The 25,968-nt window shown below is 45.5% G+C and overlaps 1 protein-coding gene across 1 annotated transcript in view; it reads left to right on the forward strand.

Annotated features, from left to right (window-relative positions):
* Positions 1-25,651, forward strand: part of LOC141126655 (uncharacterized) — a 149,592-nt gene extending 123,941 nt beyond the window's left edge. The window contains exon 3 of the mRNA XM_073612599.1: positions 23,410-25,651. Coding sequence (XP_073468700.1) covers positions 23,410-25,319 — 1,910 coding nt within the window. The 3' untranslated portion in view covers positions 25,320-25,651. The remainder of the gene's footprint in view (positions 1-23,409) is intronic.
* The last annotated feature ends 317 nt before the right edge of the window (positions 25,652-25,968 follow it).

Here is a 25,968-nt window from a genome sequence, read left to right on the forward strand (position 1 = left end):
TGGCCGAGTGCGGGGTGTACCAAGATGGCCGTGACGGACCGTCACTTCCCTGACAAGATTTTTCCTGCTCTGTTACCAGCGATCGCAGGTGCCCGGCGGTCAGCGCAACTGCCAGGCACGAGGTGCGCTCACACGCGCCCCCCTATACTGCCGGGAAGCCGAGGACATCATATAACGCCCACCCAGGATGGGAGATCCCATCTGTGGACGTCATATGACTATGGGCGGGTACTGAAATGGTTAAAGGGAAACAGTTGCAATAAATGACCCACATTTTTGGTCAAATATATAAAAGATGAGGTTGCACCGAGTAAATAGATACCCAACATGTCAAATCCTACATTTGTGTGAGCCTGTCAAATGGTGACATTCTTCAGTGCCCTGTACTTTCTATAGGCGATGCGTCAAAAGCCCCCTATAGGTCAGCCATTTAGCGCTACGGAGGAGGTCTGGTGCTAAAAAAATTCCCTCTCACTCCGGCGTGTGCGGTGATATGTAACATGTGTATAGCAATCAATGTTTTCATGTGTAGGCGCCCCCAACGCATGTATGTTTACATTCATATATGCATATATGTGGGGGTGGCTCTAAAATTTTTTAGGGGGTTTATATGCTTGGGTGTAACTTTATTTTTTTTTGTGATGATTATTTGTTGACAGGTTCTCTTTAATGAGACATGCCGGGCCTAAAACACCAAGCATGTCTCCTCTGGGCTCCACTGAAGCCAGGCACCCCCTGCGGGGGTCTCTCAGTGGGTGGGGGATGGTATTTAAGAGGGTTGTGGGTCTGTCAGTGGAGGGAAGGTGGTATTTGGGAGGTATGGAGGTCTGTGAGTGGGGGGAGGGGTGGTATTTGGGGGGGTTGCGGATCTGTGAGTGGAGCAAGGGGGGTATTTGGGGGGTTTGGAAATATGTGAATGGGGGGGGGGGGAGGGGTGGTATTTAAGGGGTTTGGAGGTCTGTGGTTTTTTGGGGGTTGGGGGCTGTCAATGGAAAGAGGGGTGATATTTGAGGGGTTGGGGGCTGTCAGTGGAGGGAGGGGTGCCACTGTTAGACCCCCATCCCCGCAACTACCAATCTCTACCCACACTGACGGACCCCACCCTCTACACTACGCTCCCCACTGACAGACACCAACTACCCCCCCTGCCCCAACAAATACACCCCCTCAATTACCGACCCCTACCCCCAACTACTGACCCACACCCCACCAACTGCCATCCCCCCAACAGACCCCCACTGATGGACAAGCTCAAACCCTATATACCACCCTCTCCCCCCAACAGACCCCCAAATACCACCCCTTTCCCCCACTAACAGACCCCCAACCCTCCCAAATACCACTTCCTCCCTCCACTGACAGACCCCCAAATACCACCCTCTCCCCCCCACGGACAGACCCCCAACCCTCCCAAATACAACCCCCTCCCTCCACTGACAGACCCCCAAAATACCCCCCCACTGACAGACCACCAACCCTCCCAAATAGCACCCCCTCCCTCCACTGACAGACCTCCAAATCCCACCCCTCCCTCCCACTGACAGACCCACAAATACCACCCCTCCCCCCACTGACAGATCCCCAAATACCACCCTCTCCCCCCCCGACAGACCCCCAAATACCACCCCTCCCCCATTGACAGACCCCCAAACCTCCCAAATACCACCCCTCCCCCCACTGACAGACCCCCAACCCTCCCAAATGCCACCCCTCCCCCCACTGACAGACCCCCAACCCTCCCAAATGCCACCCCTCCCTCCACTGACAGATCCCCAAATACCACCCCTCCCCCCCAACTAACAGACCCCAACCCTCCCAAATACCACCCCCTCCCTCCAAGGACAGACCCCCAAATACCACCCCTCCACCACTGACAGACCCCCAAGTAACACCCCTCCACCACTGACAGACCCCCAACCCTCCCAAATGCCACCCCCTCCCTCCACTGACAGACCCCCAAATACCACCCTCCCCCCACTGACAGACCCCCAAATACCACCAAATACCTCCACTATGTGATTAAACAATATGTTAAAGAGGAGTTCTGGGACCCCCACGCATTTTTTTTTTAAATTTTGGTCCCCTGTGGGGAATTCTTATCAATGAACTTTTATGTGTATTGTCGGACCGACAATTCATTATAGCCGGCCCGACACTTGCTCTAGCACTTTTAAATGACTTTTTTTCCTTTGAAATGTCATTTTGCTGTCAGACTCTGCTAAACACGGGAAACATGCACCCCTTTACAGGCATACTATAGACACCTCCAGATACGAAATTTAAAGGGATATTACACTTTTATTGTTTCACTTTAAGCATTATTAAAATCACTGCTCCTGAAAAAACGGCCGTTTTTAAAACTTTTTTTTGCATTGATCCATGTCCCCTGGGGCAGGACCCAGGTCCCCAAACACTTTTTATGACAATAACATATAAGCCTTTACAATGAGCACTTATGATTTCTCCCATAGACTTTTAAAGGGTGTTCCGCAGCTTTTGAATTTGCCGCGAACACCCCAAATTGTTCACTGTTCAACGAACTGGCGAACGGCCGATGTTCGACCTGAACATAAAGCCCATCCCTAGTCAGGGGTACCTACACTTAAAAACATTGATTGAGATACACGTTACATATCACCACACATGTGGCCTATAGGGGGCTTTTGAAGCATCGTCTAAAGAAAATATAGGGTACGGAAGTTTGTTGCCATTTTACTGGTGCATGAAAATTTAAGGTTTGACATATTGGGTATCTATTTACTTGGTGCAACCTCATCTTTTATATTTTACCAAACGTGGGCAATTTATTACGTTTGTTTCCCCTTTAAATTCACTTTAGTGTTTTTTTTTTACTGAAACTTTGCTAGACCTTTGCGATAATATTGTGCAACATAAAAAAACGGAACTAGTGCTATTTTATTCTCCAAGGTGTCTTCTTTCAGAAAATATATCATATTTGGGGGGAGGGGATGGGTTGGTGTAATTTTCAAGCCAAAAATTATTTTTTAAACGTGTCTACAAAAAAATGCAAAAACAGCTCTGGCAGCGAAAGGGTTAAAGTTGAAGAAAAAAGAATAAAAAAACTGTGGAGGCCACATGTTTCCTGTAGAGGGCGGAGCTCCAGTCTGCAGCCAGACACCCGGGAAATGCAGATGTGATGGGAAACATGTGGCCTCCACTTCCAACAGTTGTGTCCATTGAATGTTTGTTACATTAAAGTTCATTAAAAAAAATAAAAAGGGATTAGGAGTCACATGTTTCCTGTCAAATGTGGAGCTTCAGTCTGCAGCCAGACTCTCTTGGTCAGTACAGGAAGATTGAATCCCTGAGCTACAAGAAAATGGAGGACACCCCTCCCCCTCTCTGAGCTACAAGAAAATGGAGGACACCCCCTCCTCCTCTCTGAGCTACAAGAAAATGGAGGACACCCCTCCCCCTCTCTGAGCTACAAGAAAATGGAGGACACCCCCTCCCCCTCTCTGAGCTACAAGAAAATGGAGGACACCCCTCCCCCTCTCTGAGCTACAAGAAAATGAAGAATAACACCTCCTCCTCCTTCTCCTCTTCTGTTCACACATTACTGCAACCAGAGACTGATAGAAAAACTTTCGGAGAGATCGGGGTAAGAATGAGGGGCGATGTGGGGACACAAATGGGGGAGGGGCAGTACGGTAAGTGTACATCAATGTACTGAGAAAAATCAGGATATGCTGAACTTTTTGTACATAACATCCCAAGAGAGAAGAATTGCAACACACAGATCACCTACCTCCCCTCCTCCTCCCCCAGACAGATCACCTACCTCCCCTCCTCCTCCCCCTCCCCCACACAGATCATCTACCTCCCCTCCTCCTCCTCCCCCAGACAGATCACCTACCTCCCCTCCTCCCCCCCTCCCCCACACAGATCACCTACCTCCCCTCCTCCTTCCGCTCCCCCACACAGATCACCTACCTCCCCTCCTCCTCCCCCACACTGATCACCTACCTCCCCTCCTCCTCCCCCACACAGGTCACCTACCTCCCCTCCTCCTCCCCCACACCGATCACCTACCTACCCTCCTCCTCCCCCACACACACAGATCACCTACCTACCCTCCTCCTCCCCCACACAGATCACCTACCTCCCCTCCTCCTCCCCCACACAGGTCACCTACCTCCCCTCCTCCTCCCCCACACCGATCACCTACCTACCCTCCTCCTCCCCCACACACACAGATCACCTACCTACCCTCCTCCTCCCCCACACACACAGATCACCTACCTACCCTCCTCCTCCCCCCCCACACAGATCACCTACCTACCCTCCTCCTCCCCATACAGATCACCTACCTCCCCTCCTCCTCCCCATACAGATCACCTACCTCCCCTCCTACACAGATCACCTACCTCCCCTCCTCGCCCACACAGATCACCTACCACCCCTCCTCCTCCCCCACACAGATCACCTACCTCCCCTCCTCCTCCCCCACACAGATCACCTACCTCCCCTCCTCCTCCCCCACACAGATCACCTACCTCCCCTCCTCCTCCCCATACAGATCACCTACCTCCCCTCCCACACAGATCACCTACCTCCCCTCCCACACAGATCACCTACCTCCCCTCCTCCTCGCCCACACAGATCACCTACCTCCGCTCCTCATCGCCCACACAGATCACCTACCTCCCCTCCTCCTCCCCCACACAGATCACCTACCTCCCCTCCTCCTCCCCCACACAGATCACCTACCTCCCCTCCTCCTCCCCCACACAGATCACCTACCTCCCCTCCTCCTCCCCCACAGAGATCACCTACCTCCCCTCCTCCCCCGCACAGATCACCTACCTCCCCTCCTCCTCCTTCTCCCACACACTGATCACCTACCTCCCCTCCTCCTCCCCCACACTGATCACCTACCTCCCCTCCCCCGCACAGATCACCTACCTCCCCTCCTCCTTCCCCGCACAGATCACCTACCTCCCTTCCTCCTCCCCCACACAGATCACCTACCTCCCCTCCTCCTCCCTCCACACAGATCACCTACCTCCCCTCCTCCTCCCCCCACACAGATCACCTACCTCCCCTCCTCCTCCCCCCACACAGATCACCTACCTCCCTTCCTCCTCCCCCCACACAGATCACCTACCTCCCTTCCTCCTCCCCCCACACAGATCACCTACCCCCCTTCCTCCTCCCCTCACACAGATCACCTACCTCCCCTTCCTCCTCCCCTCACACTGATCACCTACCTCCCCTCCTCCTCCCCCCACACTGATCACCTACCTCCCCTCCCCCGCACAGATCACCTACCTCCCCTCCTCCTCCCCCACACAGATCACCTACCTCCCCTCGTCCTCCCCCCACACAGATCACCTACCTCCCCTCGTCCTCCCCCCACACAGATCACCTACCTCCCCTCCTCCTCCCCCACACACACAGCAGAAAGTTAGAAAGGTTGAGTAAATTTTGCATCATTTTAACTGGTTGGCGATAGAGTTGGGTGAACAGTTCGGCCTGAGCATGAGCTCAGGATGAACATTGGCTGTTCGGCCCCTTCATCGAACACCCAAATTATCGGGGCGTTCGACTGTTTGGCCCGCCGAATGACCACAATGCACTGTGCTGCCGTGCAGCCTGACGAAGCTGGTGGTTCCCAGCGAAACGTGTTGAGGTCATAAGACGTCATATGCGTTATAAGAACACGGGACCTGGTATCTGGTGATATCTAGTAGCAGGAAGTTACCATTAATCGGCTGTGTCTCCTTGCCTCCCACACTCCTCGAGTGATTCCTTTGGGATTCCAGTATGGTGATACTCGGCCACGAGGAGACAATACGGGAACCAGCTGTTACAGTCTTCACTGCACATCGTTGCCTCCACATCGTTGCCTCCACTATCTCCTGGTGACAGTTGAGTTGAGTTGGGAGTTGAGTTGCATCTTGATATAGCACGGTCATTTACCCCGTAGGATCACGACGTGCTTAACAGTGAGTTCTACACATACACACTTCAATCGGCAGGTGAACTGTCATACCGTGCAGCCATCTGGAAACGTTCCTTCATGAACTCGTCATCTCCATCGCACTCTGCTGATTTCATGATCTCCTAGTCTCTGGTGGACAGTCCCTCTATACACATACCGCTTCAGGCAATTCAGCTGATACTTTGTGTAGCCATTCGGAAACATTGTTTATTTATTTGTTTCTCTTTTTTTGAAAATTGAATAAGCTATGGTAGCTTTTTCCAAATAATTGGCCATCACAGTTCATTGGATTCCACGCCAATTGAGGTTATACATCCGAGACTTTGATCTTTGTTTTTCATGTTCCTAGGATTGTTCCGTATCGGCAGTAATCCCTCAGCTATGGATCGGCATCCCCTTGATCTTTTGATATGTTGCTACGCCCGTGGTTTTCATGCTATTCCATAGGACTGCCTGGCCCGGTGGTGCCGGTGTTTCGTCACATTGTGTAACAGAAGTGACATTTCACCGCCGCCATCTTGCTACACCCTGCACTCCTCCATAGTAAGGATACACTGAGAAGGGGGCAAGCGGACATCTTGTTACACCCACCGGAGTAATGGGCTAACTTTACTGTTTAGATTTTTTTTTTTTTAATTCATTAAAGTGTATTTTTTTTAAATTGTGTTTTAAAAACCGCTGCGCAAATACGGTGGTGCTAAAGAGCTGAAAAACCACGTAGTAAATTTAAACTTTTGCCTCAAGCACATCAAGCGTTGCAAAAACAGCAGCCATTTGGGTACCACATGCTTGACAAGGCATTTAACCTCCCACCACTCAGCCCATGCAAGAGCACCTGAAAGCCACACAAAAGGGGCACAATTCTGATACTCCTCACCTTTCCGGTCTACCCTCACTATACCTCATGACCTCTCAGCAGCCTCCACTGACAGCGATGATGGTATAGCGCAGGGTGTCCCTGCAGCATGTCTGCCAGTAACGCACCACCAGCTGTAGACTGCAGCAGGCACAATCACTGCCACCCATGTGCCCAGTGTCTAAATGCAAGCTTGTCAAAGCTACTGGCTCTACAACTTCTGCCTATCCGTCTGCAGGATTCTGGCCCCTTCCGCGAATTCGCAGAATGTGCTGTATCACAATGGCAGGTTCCCAGTCGCTATTTCTTTTCACGTAAGGCCATTCCAGCTCTCTGCCATCACGTGGAAGACAATATTGTGACATCATTGGGCAAGGCAGTCAGCCGCAATGTCCATGTTACTGCTGACATGTGGTCCAGGGACGATATATTTTGTTCACTGCACACTGGGTAACTCTGCAACTCGGAAAGGATGCAGGACAGGGCTCAGTGCTGCAGCTTGTTGTGCTGCCACTTCTCTGTACAGCTAGTGGTAATGATTTGAGATTTGTCAGCTCCTCCTCCATCTCCATGCCCTCCTTTGCTGAATTGTCCCATGAACCACAAGTAACCCCTAAGCGTTCAATGGGCTATTCAATGAGTCGGGCTGAAAGGTGCCATGCAGTGCTTCAGCTGGTATGTCTAGGGAAACACACCAAAGTAGAGATTCTGGCAGCTCTGCAGCGACAGGCCCAGAGGTGGTTCACCCCACACCAGCTGAAGCCAGGAATGGTGGTGTGTGTGATAATGGGACAAACCTCCTGTCCGCCCTTAGGGAAAGTTGGCACATGTGGCATGCCTGGCACATGTCCTCAATTTGGTGGTGCAGCATTTCTGAAATATGTACCCAGGGTTGGAAGATCTGCTAAAGCAGGCCAGAAGAGTCTGTAGACATTTCAGGCGGTCATACACAGCCAGTACTTGATTGGCTGAAATTTAGCGTGAATTCCACCTGCTCATAAACCGCCTGATTTGTGACATGCCCACCAGGTGGAACTCAACTTTGGCAATGCTGCAGCATCTGCACATGTGAGTAGGGCACAATGACAGGGTCAGGCCGGCTCGGCTTTTTTTTCCCACACTAATGGCTGCTGATAAAGGATGCATGCACTGTACTGTCACCATTTAAGGGAGACCGCAAGGATGGTGAGCCATAACAATGCATGCATTAGTGACACAATCCCTGTTGTGTTCCTGCTGTAGCAGACTCTGTGTGGCATTATGGACCGGGCACGCGGGGCGGAGCAGCGGGAGGAAGAGGAGGACTTCCTTTCCTCTCAAGGCCCGCTTTATGCGACTCCATTCTTCCCTGCTGACTAAGTTCTTGTGAACGTAACGTGTACTGGGGGGGGCTACGTTCTGAAGTTACCCGCTGCCATCCTTTACTATTCACTGTTACTGCTCTGGATACGCGCCTAATTTAAGCCTGTTTATGAGTAGGATTTGTATTTATGCCATTTTATCAATAATTATTTGTTACTTTTCATGTGCTGTTTCATACTATTGTCACAAATAATAATGTTTACTAACCACTCTACCTCCACAAGTCAATGGCCTCATTCAAAGTCCCACGTTCCTCTCTTGTTTACCTGAATTAGGGATAGAGGGAGGCACATTCATTGTTCCTCATTTAAAGTCCCAAAACTCCCGCCTCTTGATTTAAGCCTGTTTGTGAGTATGATTTTTTTTTTTTTTTATAAATAAACCTCTTTTACCAGTTTTGAGTGAGCACTTAGAGCTGCCTTTTTTTTTTTTTTTTCTTACTATATTCATCCCTGGGGATATCGGTTGGAGGTCTTTGGCCCGGTTCCAGATTTTACCCTTATGGGATATGCGTTGTTGACCATCTGTTAGCTCAGTTGGTCCACACCCTGAGGTGAGCGAAGCGAGTGCTCTGGAAGTGGAGGGATTGTCACCCATTTCTTGGATTTGTCCTTGTCATGTGGACTTTCTTTGATGCTGTTTGGGACATCTTGTCCACCTCTGTTTGTATTGGACTTTTTATGCATTTATGTCATTGAGTTGTGTCTTGCCCTGCACTCCTTTTTTTTTTTTTCTAAAAAATTACTTATTTGAATTTGGTGATCTTTTAGTGTTCAGCTGCATTATTTTATTCTATTCTGCTTATTTGCGCTGCTTGTACCCCTTATTTACCATTCTTCCTATGCCACAGAACACACAAGAGGAGAGGCGGTAGGTAGAGGAGTATTCTGGCAGCTTTGGAGGCATTGAAGCTGAGCAAGACATATGTCAACCCCTAACAGACAGTTTTCTATCCCCAGAACCCTTGGGAGTAGTACGTGGCTGGGAGGAGGCAGTTTCAGATTCTGTAATCCTCAGTGACCCAGAGGAGTCTGCTTCTCATGCCTCCACAATCTTGAGGTGCATTGGCTCCCTCATCCTTCAAAGACTGCGTAAGGACCCGAGAATCTGTGGCATCAAGGAGAAGGATCTCTATTGGTTGGCAACCCTTTTTGACCACCGCTGCAAGGGGAAAGTCTCGGAACTCATCCGGTCCCCACAGAGGGAGCAGGAGATAAAATCTCTTGAGGACACCTTTAAAGAGGAGTTTATGTAATGCCTTTCCTGACTCTGGTAGGTTACGGTCTGGTGGAAAATGTGGTTTTGAGGCTTCTGTTGGTCAAGAGAGGAGCGGTGGAGAAGGGGGTCACTTCAGTGATGCATTTCAACAATTTTTAAATTTTTTTTTAATTTAGTACTCGGTGCCCAGGGCTGTCAGCTTCCACATCCCATCAGCAGCGTCTGCATCATATGGTGGGAGATTATCTAGGGGTAAAAACGGACCATGGAGAGATTTCCGGTTGACTATCTACTGGGTCGTGAGAATAGACCACTGGCCATAACTTGCCCAGTATGCAATTGAGCTGCTGGGCTGCCCTATATCCAGCATGCTTTCTGAACAGGCATTCAATGCTGGAGGAGGTAAGAGATATGAAGAGTGCGTCTGTCCAAAGACTTTGTGGACCGGCTGACATTTATCAAAATGAATCAGTCCTGGATTAGCAGCAGCTATCAAGCCTCTGATGCCGATGTCACTGATTAAATGCTTTCTGGATCTCAAATCTCTGAAAGACTGTCTAGGCTGCCTAGCTTTATGGGTGTTGATTTCATCTGGAAGAACTTTTTTTGGTGTAGGTTTCATGGGCACAATTAACCCCCAAGGACCAATTTTTCCGCACCTGTTTTGACAGGCGCATATCATTGCAATTTTTGACAGCAAGGCCAATTTTTGCTTTCATCAAGTTCACAGTACCTGTATAGGGTTACATCCGTTGTTGTGTTTTGTTTTTTTTTTCCCCCGCACCTGTTACTTCTATCCAAAGTCTGTGGAAGAGACACCAGAATTTATCCAAAAAATCTCTAATCTTGTTCCGTGTGCACTAAATTGTGGCCTCATCATACAGACTGGCTGTGTTTTATAAAATAAAGAAAGCTTGAATGGAAAATGTCATTTTTTTTTTTTGGCTTTATAAATGTCATTATGGCTGCAACAGGTTCTAGACACAGTACAGATGTGCCACTTTACAGGCAGACTAAGGGGCCCCCCAGGCACTATATTTATAGGATTTTTTCATTTCTATAGTTATTTCTCATTTTGATGGTTTTACTTTAAGTATCAGTAAATCACTGCTCATTTAAAAATTATGTTTTTACAAACTTTTTTTTCATTGATACATGTCCCCCATAACCATTGTATGCCCAGTTACTTGCATATAAGCTTTCAAAATGGGCACTTTTGATTTTTCCAGTTCGGGTCCCATAGACTTTAATGAGGTTTGTTTCTCAGCTTCGAAATTTTGCGATGTTCTAAAGTTCTGCCGCAAACAGAACAGGGGGTCGTTCAGCCCCTCTCTAGTTGCCGATGTGATTCCTTTATTGTCAGCACCTGTTAATTGATACAGGTGAGTTTAATTACAAATTACAGGAGCGTCACTAAGCCCTGGTTCACATTGGTGCGATTTGACATGTCAAATCGCATGCCAAATTCCAAATCGGCGGCAATTGACAGCAATGGGCATCATCCTAATCGGTGCAACGCCGCACCGATTTCCAAAAGTAGTTTCTGTACTACTTTTGGCAATTTCAGGGTGCGAATTTCCATTGACATCTGTGCAGAAACCCACACAGAGTTCTCCTGAAATCACCCCCGATATCGGGACTGACATGCGGGAATGAAATGGTGTGAGTTCAGCTGAACTCGCACCATTTCATTCCCACAGTCAGTGTGAACCAGGGCAAACTTGGAGTGGAACCGATTGCCTTCAGAAGTCACCTAATTGGTAAATAGAGCCTACCTGTGTGTAATTTAATCTCAGTATAAATAGAGCTGTTCTGTGAAGCCCTCACAGGTTTGTTAGAGAACCTTAGTGAACAAACGGCATCATCAAGAACAAGGAACACACCAGACAGGTCAGGGATAAAGTTGTGGAGAAGTTTAAAGCAGGGTTAGGTTATAAAAAAAAAAAAAAAAAAAAAAAAAAAAAAATTATCCCAAGCCAGAGGCGTAACTAGAACCTTCAGGGCCCTGGTGTAAGAAACCACAAAGGGCACCTCCTGACTCCCTCCTCCCCTTCCCATTGGTCCCGGGGCCTTCCCTTTGAGCCTGGGGCCCTCCCCTCTGGGCCCGGGGCACTTCCCACTAATCCCAGTGGCATGCGGCATAAATTCTACCCCCTGCTGAACCCTACCCATTCAAGTCAATGGTGCTGCTCTGCAAGCGCCCCACAAACTGAATGCAATGCACATGGTTATGACAAGCTAGTGCAGAGTTAAAGGGGTTAAAGCAGAGACAATACGACACCACCTTACTGCCTGTCAAATGATCTATGAAGAGCAATCTGAATGCTAATTGCTCGTCGGAGACCAAAGCAAGCCCTTAATTCTTTTTTTACACTTTTTTTTTTTTTTTTTTTTTTTTTTTACACGACCGCGTGTAGGCTGCATTGGACATTTTCCATCTGAATTTCCGTCACACAAAATTTGAGAGGTGGTTCTCAAATTTTCCAACAACAAAATCCGTTGTCAGAAATTCCGATCACAATTCCGATGCACAAAGTTCCACGCATGCTTGGAATCAAGCAGAAGAGCCGCACTGGCTACTGAACTTCATTTTTCTCGGCTTGTCGTAGGTGTTGTACATCACCTCGTTCTTGACGTTCTGAATTTCCGTCCAACTTTGTGTGACCGTGTGTATGCAAGACAAGTTTGAGCCAACATCCGTCGGTTGCCATTAACAATTTATGGCACTGCTCTGTGTCTACTAAAGGACAGTGCGTTTCTGTGTGTGTGCGTGTGTCAGGAAAGCCACAATTTTGTGCACATTCCTGGAATGCAAAGGTATAAACCTAGCCTTATAGTGAGTTCACATCCATGCGCTGAAATTTGCCCGCATTGTAATTGTATGTGCGTATACATGTAGTTTCAGGTGCGCTCGCATTGAATTCTATTAGGCAGTGATTTTTCTGAAAGCACATCAAATATGCAGCATGCAGGAATTTGAAGTACTTTCATGAAAATGAATGTCCTAAAAGAATTCATTAGGAGAGTACCATAAACCGCCTGTAAACTGCTCATACAATCACACTGTGGCCAAACCGCAGCACACTGATGTAAATCCACTATTAGGCCCCTTTCACATGAGAGGACCGATTGGGTCAGGCAGACCCGATTGGGCCCTCCATTCTCTTCTATGGAGCGACAGGTGTAAACAGACATGTAAGATAAGAGAGAATAAAAGGCACGTGGTCTAGTGCATTATCCTTGGTAAAACGTTGCAGAAGTAAGTGGAGTACTCACATTTGGTATCTGGAATAACATCACATCACTCCTCTAAAAGGTCATAAAACAGTAACCATATCTCATGGGATAGTAGGGTAGAGTAATCGGTTGACGCGTTTTGAGGATTTTTTTCCTCTTCCTCAGAGCTTTATGGAACTGAGTGTGGTCTGCATATTTTATATGTAGTGAACTGGATGGATGGTATAGTCTTGGGGGGAATAGTCCTCCTTCGCTGATGGAATAGTCTTTACTTATCACAGCACGCCATCAAATGGTGATAATATGGCCCTTCTACCAAATCCTGACCCATTGATAGACTTTCAGGTGTGGGCTGAACTTGTAGTGCCTTGGGGGTCCCCTGGGCAGATGTTGTGCGGAATGCACAGTGGTATTCCAGTGGTAAGGTTCCCGGTGATCCAAGTCCGTCCCGCAAACTATGTGCATAAAGGCTGTGTGCAGACCAGACTCGGTTCCATAAGGCTCTGAGGAAGAGGAAAAATTCCTTGAAACGCATCAACCGATTACTCTATCCTACTATCCCATGAGATATGGATACTGTTTTATGATCTTTTAGAGGAATGATGTGATGTGGTTCCAGATACCAAATGTGAGTACTCCACTTCTGCTTTTTGATAAAACTTTTTACCAAGGATAATGCACTAGGCCACGCGCCTTTTATTCTCTCTTTCTTTGCTTTAGTATTTTGGACTCCCCCTAGTTGGCTTAGGGAATGTAGATTTCATTCATTAGCACCATAACGGAAGTACAACATATTTACCTAGGCCCTCCACACAGCGCAGGAGAAATCTTTCTGTTGATGGTAAACAGACGTGTCCATTTTTACACCCGCTGACATCCAATCCGATCTGCTAAAAAACAGACGAATGGGGATTCATTTGGTGGATAGGATTGAATGGCAGTTGGGTGTAAATGGACAGGCTGTCCATTTACATCCGACCACCCAAAGAGGAGAACAGGTTGTGTCTGTGTCCGCTCTGCATCAGTTTAGAGGACACGGACCAGCCATCCGTCTGCTCAGTGAACAGATTCCCTGCTGAGCAGACAGACTCCTGACAGAGCTTGGCCCATGAAAAAGTGGCCTTGGGGTTAAGACAAGAGTGAATAGGTGGGGGTCTAAGTAGTAAGAGTATGTGTTCATGAAGGAGTGCAGAGAAAGTGTGAAGGCTACACTATATGGACTGGACAGTTAGTAGAGGAGTAAACTGGGATGGAAAGGGTGTCAGACATATGAGAGTGTGGAATGTCCAGAGCTGAGGGGGGCTGCTGCAGGGACAGTGTGTAGCTCATATTTATGGGGGGTAAAGCAGATAGGAGAAGGGATAAAGTTAATAGGAGAAAAAGGGTCAGTAGGATTGCTGCTAACTTACTGCATGATTGTGGAGGCAAGGTAGAGAGAGGTGCAGACTTCTAGAGAAGATAAGCTGGACCAAGTGAGTCCAAGGAAGAAGGTGAAGTGACACGGAGAGGAGAACATGCTGAGGGCAGGAGCAAAGTGAATAATAGTTGCATAAAGGAGAGATGAGGCAAAGTTTGAGTGACTGGAACTGCAGTGTTGGGGAATCGGCACATTGTACATATGAGGGAAAATAGCAGTCTCTCCTGCCAGGCAGGAGAAGCGGCAGAAGCTCCCTGTGCGTCCCTTGCTCCCCCCCCCTCACCTCACAGATTAAGAGTGCCTGGGACAGGCTGCCCACTGAGCATCCATGCTGTTCTTCTTGCAGTCCTCAGGCCCCTCCCACAATGGCAGAATGCCAGAGCCCTGTTGCAAGTGCGACTGCTGCGACCATGGTAGTTCCGCCACTGTCCCAAGCTTTGAACACCTAACAGAGCACTGTTAAATCCATCATCCGAAAATGGAAAGAGTATGGCACAACTGAAAACCTACCAAGACATGGCCGTCCACCTAAACTGACAGGTCGGGCAAGGAGACCATTAATCAGAGAAGCAGCCAAGAGGCCCATGGTAATTCTGGAGGAGCTGCAGAGATCCACAGCTCAGGTGGGAGAATCTGTCCACAGGACAATTATTAGTCGTGCTCTCCACAAATCTGGTCTTTATGGAAAAGTGACAAGAAGAAAGCCATTGTTGACAGAAAGCCATAAGAAATCCTGCTTGCAGTTTGTGAGAAGCCATGTGGGGGACACAGCAAACATGTGGAAGAAGGTGCTCTGGTCAGAAGGACCAAAATTGAACTTTTCGGCCTAAAAACAAAACGCTATGTGTGGCGGAAAACTAACACTGCACATCACCCTGAACAAACCATCTCCTACTGTGCAACATGGTGGTGGCAGCATCATGTTGTGTGTGATGCTTTTCTTCAGCAGGGACAGGGAACCTGGTCAGAGTTGATGGGAAGATGGATGGAGCCAAATACAGGACAATCGTAGAAGAAAACCTGGTAGAGTCTGCAAAAGACTTGAGACTGGGGCGGAGGTTCACCTTTTAGCAGGACAACGACCCGAAACATACAGCCAGAGCTACAATGGAATGGTTTAGATCAGGGGTCTCCAAACTTTCCAAACAGGGGGCCAGTTTACTCTCCCTCAGACTATCGGGAGGCCGGACTGTGACCATTGGGAGTAGAAAAGGTCCCAATATCAGTGGGAATAAACAATGCCCACGTCTTTGGTGTCAGTGGGAGGAATTGTTCCCCATCATTAGTGTCTTTTTGCCCCATTGTTGGTGTCATTGGGAGGAATTGTGCCCCATTGTTGGTGTCATTGGGAGGAATTGTGCCCCTTCAATGGTCTCAGTGGGGGGGGGGATTAATGTTTGTGTTAGTGGATGAAATGGTGCCTCAAGGGCCTGATAAGAGCAAGCATCTGGCCACCGGGCCGCAGTTTGGAGACCGCAAAGCATATTCATGTGTTAGAATGGCCCAGTCAAAGTCCAGACCTAAATCTAATTGAAAATCTGTGGCAAGACTTGAAAATTGCTGCTCACAGACGCTCTCCATCCAATCTGACAGAGCTTGAGCTATTTTGCAAAGAAGAATGGGCATAAATGTCCCTCTCTAGATGTGCAAAGCTGGTAGAGACATCCCCAAAAAGACTTGCAGCTGTGATTGCAGTGAAACATGGTTCTAAAAGGTATTGGCTCAGGGCTCATACAAATGTACCCCACGTTATTCACATATTTGTAAAATGTTTTGAAAACCATTTATCATTTTCCTTCCACTTCACAATTATGTGCCACTTTGTGTTGGTCTATCACATAAATTCCCAATAAAATACATTTACGTTTTTGGTTGTAACATGACATCATATGGAAAATTTCAAGGGGTATGAATACTTTTTCAAGGCACTGTACTCTGCGTAACATCTTTTATATTCCACCAAACAATTGAGTATTATTTTGTGTTTTTGCGCAATAAAATCCATTAAAGTGTTTTTTTTTTTTTTTTTTTAAATTGCGTTTGAACGACTGCTGCGCAAATATCGTGTGACATAAAAATATGCAATGCCTATCATTTTATTTTCTAGGGCCTCTGCTTAAAAACACATACATGTCTGGGGTTTCTAAGTAATTAACAAACAAAAAAATGATGTTTTTTACGTGTAGGAGAGAAATGGCAGAATTGGCCTGGACTGGAAGTTGTTAGAGAGGAACCTCCTTAGTAGGACCTGTACATCATACCTGCTAACCCCTTTAGAGTCCACTTAATATCATTCAGACTGCATTTAACATTTATCCACATTGTTTATTCCTATTTTTCTAACTCGCATATTGATTTTTTTTTTTTTTTTTTTTTGTAATCTTTACTTATGTGTTTTCCAATACAGATGCACAGAGGTTAACACATAAGAGAACATTAGAAAAAGATTGGTCAAAAATAGAGCTGCACGATTCTGCAAAAAAATGAGAATCACAATTTTTTATTTTAACCCAGAGCTTGACAAATCCCAGGTCGCCATAGTTACTAGAAATTACCCGGTACGTCCCGGCGCCTGAGCTTTTGATAGCCCATTCCCAGGCATGACCGCGCAGTCAGCGAATTCTGGGAGGGGTCTGATGTCGTCCCAGAACTTCAACCCCCCCCGTGCACATCGGGCATGCTCTGTGATAGCTGTGTCCTTCAGACACAGCTGATTACAGATCGAGTTAAAGGGCTAATCACAGTGGCCCTTTACCATGTGATCTGCCGATCACATTGTAATAAGAATTGGCCGGTTATCGTTGTGCTACCCATCAGTGCTTCCCCATCAGTACCCCTATCATCAGTGTCCCCATCAGTGCAGCCTATCAGTGAAGAAGAAAAATTACTTATTTGCAAAAATTAAAGAAACAGAAATTAAGAATTTTTATTTTATTTTTTCCAAATTTTTTGGGGGGCAAAAAATAAAAACCCAGCAGTGATTAAATACCATCAAAAGAAAGCTCTATTTGTGGGGAAAAAAAATAGAAATTTCTTATACATACAGTGTTACATGACTGTGCAATTGTCATTCAAGTGTGGCAACGCTGAAAGCTGAAAATTGGGCAGGAAGGGAGTGAAAGTGGTTAACATCTAAAAACAACAAAACAACAAAAACTTTTTTTTTCTTCTTTATATACTGCCACCTCCTGTGCATTCTCCATGTGTAAACCTGTGTCGTGCATCTGTAAAGATACGCATCAGGGCTACATAAGAGAAGGGGTTTTGTCGTTAAAAAAAAAAGCTGTGTTAGTAAAAAAACAAAAAAACTTGCTCATAGATTCAAAGCAAAGTTGTCAAGCCCTGTTTTTACCCATATTAAGAGCATTTACTACTAAATGGGTGTCCATCTGTTTTCTGGTAATAACCCACCGCCAGGTTAAAAGTGTTCACACTTGTGTCTTTATATGTGCTTGCAGTGACCTTTGAGCCAACTAGGTATGCCAGAGGGGCTTGGGTGGTTTTTGGAACAGAACAGAGAACCTGAATTTACCAAGCGACTCCTCCTTGGCTACATTATGATCTTATAAAAGTACAAAAGTAAAAGTCTGCTATGTGTCTATTCATGAGTCTATAACTCTGAAATTACTTATGATTAGGGATGAGCTTCGTGTTCGAGTCGAACCCATGTTCGACTCGAACATCGGCTGTTCGATCGTTCGCCGAATTGCGAACGTTATGGGCCGTTCGCGCTAAATTCGTGTGGCGCGTCACGGCCCATAATTCACTGCGGCATCGCAGTGCATTGCTGGCTGATGATTGGCCAAGCATGCACTATGACCCGCATGCTTGGCCAATCACAGCGCCGTCAGTAGAGAGAGCTGTAATTGGCCAAAGCCAGGGTGGCTTTGGCCAATTATGGCTCAGGGGATTTAGTACACACCCCACACTATATAAGGCCGCCTGCACGGTGGCCCTGTGTAGTGTGTGTTCCGGTGTGCTGAGAGATAGAGAGAGAGAGAGACAGACAGTGTCATTTGATTTGAGTTAGATAGATTAGGCAGAACAGTCAGTCAGTTAGCTGCACTTACAGTGTATTGTGTATATATATGCATCCCAGGTGTTGCATATATATATATACACTGTATTCAGTTTAGCTAGATCCGTTCCTGTTATCTTCTATCTAGACTATTTACATTTAATGCAGTGCGTCCTGCTCACAGTGTTCAGCTAGATCCGTTCCTGCTATTTACATTTAGTGCAGTGCGTCCTGCTCACAGTGTTCAGCTAGATCCGTTCCTGCTATTTACATTTAGTACAGTGCGTCCTGCTCACAGTGTTCAGCTAGATCCGTTCCTGTTATCTTCCTACTGACAGGCAGGCTTGTCTGGTTACAGTATATAAAGCTACTTGAAGAAAATTACTGGTGTTCTATCCCAGCTTAGTGCAGCTACAGGCCATTAGTATGTCTGGAAGGCCAAGAAGGAGAGGGACAAAAAAGTGAGGTGAAATCTTCTGAAGAGGAGGAAAGACAGCAAAACAAATGTCACAGGGGTGATAACCCTTCCCTATGTTTTCCAAAAAGCTTAGAAAAGATTTTTTGGCTGGAGCTAAACACGTTAAAAATGTTCAAAATTACAAACAGATTCTACTTAACAACAAACCTACAGTCCCTGTCTTGTTTGCACCACCTGTATACTGCTGTTCAGAGTATATAGGGCCTGGTGGCCCCACACCTTTCCTTATTTTAATTTGGGTGCGGGGTTCCCCTTAATATCCATACAAGACCCAAAGGGCCTGGTAATGGACTGGGGGGTACCCATGCCGTTTGTCTCACTGATTTTCATCCATATTGCCATGACCCGACATGACATTAAACCCGCAAGCAGTTTTAAATGAGATTTTTTCCTTTAAAAATGACATTTGGTGCAGGGACTGTTCTAAACATGGGAAACACGCGTCACTTTACAGGCATACTATAGACACCCCCCAGGTACGATATTTAAAGGAATATTTCACTTTTTTTTTTTTACTTTAAGCATCATTAAAATCACTGCTCCCGAAAAAACGGCCGTTTTTAAAAGTTTTTTTTGCATTGATCCATGTCCCCTGGGGTAGGACCCGGGTCCCCAAACCCTTTTTAGGACAATACCATGCAAATTAGCCTTTAAAATGAGCACTTTTGATTTCGAACGTTCGAGTCCCATAGACGTCAATGGGGTTCTAACGTTCGTGCGAACTTTCGGTCCGTTCGCGGGTTCTGGTGCGAACCGAACCGGGGGGTGTTCGGCTCATCCCTACTTATGATACTGAATTGATATACACTATATTGCCAAAAGTATTGGACACCCCTCCAAATCATTGGATTTGGGTGTTCCAATCACCTCCATGGCCACAGGTGTATAGAATCAAGCACATAGGCATGCAGACAGCTTCTACAAACATTTGTGAAATAATGGGTTACTCTCAGGAGCCCAGTGAATTCAAGCATGGTACCGTGATACCACCTGTGCAATAAGTCCATCTGTGAAATTTCCTTCCTACTAAATATTCCACAGTCAACTTTTGTAGTGGTATGATGACAAAGTGGAAGCAACTGGGAACAACAGCAACTCAGCCACGAAGTGGTAGGCCATGTAAAATGATAGAGCGGGGTCAGCGCATGCTGAAGCTCACAGTGCACAGAAGTCCCCAACTGTCTGCAGAGTCAATAGCTGCAGACCTCCCAGAAGTCCCCAACTGTCTGCAGAGTCAATAGCTGCAGACCTCCAAACTGCATGTGGCCTTCAGATTAGCACAACAACAGTGAGTAGAGAGCTTCAGGGAAGGGGTTTCCATGGCCGAGCAGCTGTATCCAAGCCTTACATCACCAAGTGCATTACAAAGCGTCAAACAAATCACGCTTCTCTGTCTGGCAATTTGATGGACACGTCTGGGTTTGTCAGTTGCCAGGAGAACGGTACTTGCCTAACTGCATTGTGCCAAGTGTTTAGTTTGGTGGGGGGGGGGGTTATGGTTGCTTTTCAGGTGTTAGCCTTGGCCCCTTAGTTCCAGTGAAGGGAACTCTTAAGGTGTCATCATGCCAAGACATTTTGGCCAAACTTATATGCTCCCAACTTTGCGGCAACAGTTTGGGGATGTCCCCTTCCTGTTTCACCAGTGCAAAAAGCAGGGTCCATAAAGAAATGGATGAGTGAGTTTGGGGTGGAGGAACTTGACTGGCATGCAAAGAGCCCTGACGTCAACCTGATAGAACACCTTTTGGGATGAATTAGAACAGAGACTGTGAGCCAGGCCTTCTCGTCCAACATTAGTGCCTGACCTCACAAATGCCCTTCTGGAAGAATGGTCAAACATCCCCATAGACACACTCCTAAACCTTGTGGACGGCCTTCCCAGATAAATTGAAGGGTGGGCCAACTCAATATTAACCCTACGGACTAAGACTGTAATGCCATTAAAGTTCATGTGAGTGTAAAGGCAGGTGTCCCAATACTTTTGGCAATATAGTCTATAATGTTTTTATTTTTGTGTGAAAAACAGGCTTTCTTTTGATCCTAAGGTCCTCTGAGTTTTTTTTTTTTTTTTTTTTTATTTATTTGCATTTTAAGGGGAAAAATGTATAAAAATGTAAAAAAAAAATTTTTTTTCCAAGTTTTATCAGTAATATTTTGAACACAAGTACCATTACTGCTGGAAAAACATACATTTTATTCTGCTACTTTTTCTACTTACAACATTAAAATTTCTTCTTTGGTACAAAGCATGTTAAAGTTATTTACAAAAGAAATAGTTTTTTTTTTTTTTCATATAAAGTTCTTATTGATTTGAAATAAAACAGATATACCCTTAACCACGTCTCTTTTTTAACAGTAAACCCTTAAAGATAACAATTTATATATGTGCTAATATTTTTTTTTTCCAACAAATAATTTAAAATAGAAAGCGAAAAAAAATAGAAACATGGAACAGGAGTTGAAACTGTTAAATAGTGCTTATACAGGGTGATCTACTGAAATGAATGGGTTAAATAGTAAAATAAGGGCATGTAATTAATAAGGCTGGGTAATTAATAGTTAACTAATTCTCTGTGCACACAAAAAATATTCTTCTGTGTTAGCTGCAGCTCTCTCACTCATAGATTGCTGTCTGTCAGGGAACGGAGGTGATAAGACCGTTTAGTGTGTTACTTTTGTTAACGTTTACAAATGTTACACTGAATGATCACTGTAATTGGCTGTCATAGTGATCATTCAATGAGGAAGGCTTCTGACTGGCTCCCAATCGTAGGATTTGGAGCTCATCTTTCTACATACACCGGGTCTCATGGGGCTCTGCACGGGAGGGAACAGGGGAGATAAGAAACTGCAGGCAGTCTCCTGGATGCACAGGAGACGCCTTGTGTACAGAGGAGGGGCTTTTATGGACGTGTGTAACACGCCAAAGGTGGGCAACTGGCTATAAGCCCACCTCACATCTTCAGTAGTAAAGAGTTCCCCACCCTCCCTTACATCACAGTGCACCCCCTTACATTGTGCTGCTGCTGAGCAGAAGCTGTGGGCAGAACTGGGAAGCAGAAAGTGCAGGGTCTGGAGGAGGACAGGAGGAGGGCTGGAGTCAGCTGACAAAGTCTGCTGAATGCTGAGACCAGGGGAGGAACAGAGGAGGGGGCGCTGCGCCTGCACAGAGAGGCACAGGAACTGGTAAAAGAGTTCTGTCCTCTCTGCTGCCAACTGCTGAGACAAGGTATGGATGTAGACGAGGTGGGTGCCACAGCTGCAGAAGAGGTGTGAGAGCCACATGAAATAACCTGGTGAGCCAGATTTGGCCTATGGCCTTGTGTTTGACATATGTCAGTGATGGTGAACCTTGGCAACCCAGATGTTTTGAAACTACATTTCCCATGATACTCCACTACACTGCAGAGTGCATGAGCATCAAGAAAAATGTAGTTCCAAAACATCTGGGGTGCCAAGGTTCACCATCACTGACATGTGGTTAGCAGAAGCATCTTAACCACTTCAGGTCCGGAGAATTTACCCACCTTCATGACCAGGCCATTTTTTTGCGAAACGCCACTGCGTTACTTTAACTGACAACTGCGTGGTCGTGCGACACTGTACACAAATAACATTTATGCCTTTTTTTTTCTCTCAAATGGAGCTTTCTTTTGGTGGTATTTGATCACCTCTGTGTTTTTTTTTTTTTTTTAATTTTTTGTGCTATCAACAATAAACGACTGACAATTTTGAAAAAACAAACAACAAAACAATTATCCTTCTCCATTGGAAAAGCACATCACCTCCATCCCTTAAGGAATGGCTAGACCTCATGAACACTACTTTAAGATATGAATGGGCTATTTACGTGCACCGTGGATGCCCTGCTAAATTTGAGATGGTTGGGGGGGGTTACTACTATCTGACTTTGGAATGTGCCAAAGTGGTGCTCTATTGGTACTGTCATTTATTTTTTCAGCCACTAGGTGGGGCTGTATGTTCTGTTTAGTGAGCTGACATCTGTACGTAGTTCTATGACTTTGGAAGCTGTAATTGATTATTTTTGTACATTATAACTTTACATTCTTTGTGAGTGTTTATGGAACATGTATTCTTGAATGTGCTCAAATAAAACTTTGTTCTGATTAAAAAAAACTTGATCAAAACCATTGTTTGAGAAAAAAGTCACAGTACCAAACCCTTACAAAGCTTAACATGCTACTTCTGATTTATTGCAGTTTCTCTGTGAAAATGCTCTGTAGGGGTCCAAAGAATGAATGAAATTATACCAACCAAAGGCAATAATGGGAATAATAGAGCGTTCCCTATAAATTAAATATGAAAATGTAAACATGTATATCACACACTATTTTAAAATGTAGTAATGAAGGTTAAATGAAAGAGAAAGCAACTTCACTGTAGCCAAATTTACAGAATTTCCATTTTTTTTTATCTCCTTACAGGTGGATTGATGAACCAAATTTCTGGTCTGGTTGGTGAGTCACCCCGGTGCCAAGTCCATATGTTCTAAGAGACAGAAAGTCTTTACTGGAGGATTCACTCTGGACATATCAGTTTTCAAAATTTGATGATTGTTTTGGATATTCTTCATCATTGATCCAGCCTCAGAAGATTTTGGTGTTCTGGAGGTGACAACGGATTTACGTCGAATTCAAGAGAGAAGCAATACCTTCTCTGGATTGTGACAAAGGTTTTACTGCAAAATCAGACCTAACTAAATACCAGATGGAACACATAGAAGGGATGCCGTATCTTGGTTCGCAATGTGTCATAGCTATTACAATGCAACCCACCCTCGGACATGAGATTGTTCACACTAAAGTGAAGAGGTATTTTTGTTCTAAATGTGGCAAAGCTTTTGCAGCAATGTCAAAACTTCTCGCACATGATAGGGTTCATACAGGAGAGAAGCCATTTCAGTGTTCCAAATGTAGCAAAGCTTTCACAACAAAGGGAAATCTTCTCGCACATGAGGGGGTTCATACAGGAGAGCCGCCGTTTCAATGTGCCAAATGTGGCAAAGCTTTCACAACAAAGGGAAATCTTATCGCACACGAGAGGGTTCATACAGGAGAGAAGCCATTTCAATGTTCCGAATGTGGCAAAGCTTTTGCCAAAAAGACAAATCTGATTGCACACAAGAGGGTTCATACAGGAGAGAAGCCATTTCAGTGTTCCGAATGTGGAAAAGCGTTCGCAACAAAGAAAAAACTTATCAAACACCAGATGGTTCATGCAGGGGAGAGGCCATTTCAGTGTCCTGAATGTGGCAAAGCTTTTACACAAAAGTCAATTCTTGCCAGTCATATGATGATTCACACTGGAGCAAAACAATTTCAGTGTTCAGAATGTGACAAAGCTTTCTTAAGGAAGCCAGATCTTCGCAAACATCAGATGGTTCACACAAAACCATTTCAATGTTTTGAATGTGACACGGCTTTTGCAACAAAGTCACAGCTTATCAGACACCGAAGAGCTCCCGCTGGAGAGAAGCCATATCCATGCTCAAAATGTGATAAATCTTTTATACAAAAGCCATGTCTTATTACACACCAGATGGTTCACACTGGAGGGAACCCGCATCAGTGTTCTGACTGTGGCAAAGCTTTTGCCCGGAAGTTGGCTCTTATCGTGCACCAAAAGGCTTACCATCGAATAAAGCCTTATTATTGTTCAGAATGTGACAAAGCTTTTACATCGAAGTCATCGTTTATCCTACACCGAAGGGCTCATACTAGAGAGAAGCCGTATCAGTGTTCTGAATGTAAAAAAGCTTTTCCATGGAAATCACACCTCATCACACACCAAAGAGTTCACACTGGAGAGAAGCCCTATCAATGTTCAGAATGTAATAAAGCTTTTAAAAGGAAGTCAGAGCTCATCATGCACCAGAGGGTCCACACCGGAGAGAAGCCATATCAATGTTCTGAATGTAACAAAGCTTTTAGGGTGAAATCTTTACTTCTCAGACACGTGAGGGTCCACACTGGGGTGAAGCCATTTCGTTGTTTGAAATGTGACAAAGCGTTTACATTGAAGGGAAACCTTATCATGCATGAGAGGATTCACACTGGAGAGAAGCCGTACAAGTGTTCTGAATGTGACAGAGCTTTTGTGCAGAAGGCAGAGCTTATTGTACATGAGAGGGATCACACTGGAGAGAAGCCGTATCAGTGTTCTGAATGTGACAAAACTTTTAAAATGAAGTCCAGCCTTGTCAATCACAAGAAGGTACACACTGGAGGAAAGCCATATCAGTGTCCTGAATGTGACAAAGCATTTTTAATGAGGTCATACCTTGCCAAGCACCGGATGATTCACAAGAGAGATAAACCATTTCAGTGTTCTGAATGTAACAAAGCATTTTCAATGAGGTCATACCTTGTCAAACACCGGATGGTTCACACGGGAGATAAACCATTTCAGTGTTCTGAATGTGGTAAAGGTTTTATAAAGATGTCAGATCTTATCAGACATAAGAAAGTTCACACTAGAGTAAAAATATATATAGAGAAGAATTTTCACTGTTCTGAATGTAACAAAGCTTTTACACAGAAGACAAATCTTATCAGACATGAGAGGATTCACACTGGAGAGAAACCGTATCAATGTTCTGAATGTGATAAAGCTTTTATACAAAAGTCACATCTTATCAGACACCTGAAAGTTCACACTGGAAACAAATCATGTTCTGAATTGGACAAAGCTTATCCGGTACCAGAGGGTTCACCCTCTTCATCCTCCACTGTAGAACAGAAATTCTGAGAGAAGGGGGGATATTAAAGGGGTAAAAGCTACAAAGATTTTTGGGGTGTCCCAGCAGTTTCATACCCCATGTCATCCAACAATCTAGTGGAAGGTACAATGATACATTGAAAAACAAACTTCTTGATCAAACAGGAATGTAATGGATGGATTGAGTTTAGCACTTATGTCCATCAGGCACACACCTAGAGAACCATTGAATACTTTACCTTTTGAGATACTTTTTAGACAAGTGCCAATGACTGAACTGCATTTTCGTTAATGATTCTCATCCTTTTTTTTTTTTTGCTTATGAAGATTTGCATGTTATAATACATGATTTGAAATCCCAAGTGTTTCTTTATTTCTAGAGCTAATACATTAAGAATTCTTCCTCTCTGGGTAGTGGTCGAGTGCCATTTTTCCAAGCCTCTACAGCCAAGCTTGAGGGCTCCAAATAGAGCTGGTCATACACTGATTGAAATTTGGCGGCTTCAAGAGGGACTGGATGAATTTCAATTAGTGTGTGGCCATCCCTGCTTGAGAGAAGTTGATCTTTGACTTCTGTCAAAGGGACATGTTGGAAAACCTTTCTCGATTGGCAGCTACAGCCGCTGATCAGTTTATTCTGACAGCAGTGAGTGCTTGAAAAAGCCTAGCATGGGGGATT

The sequence above is a fragment of the Aquarana catesbeiana genome, linkage group LG02, assembly GCF_042186555.1.
Source record: "Aquarana catesbeiana isolate 2022-GZ linkage group LG02, ASM4218655v1, whole genome shotgun sequence".
Classification (NCBI taxonomy): domain Eukaryota; kingdom Metazoa; phylum Chordata; class Amphibia; order Anura; family Ranidae; genus Aquarana; species Aquarana catesbeiana.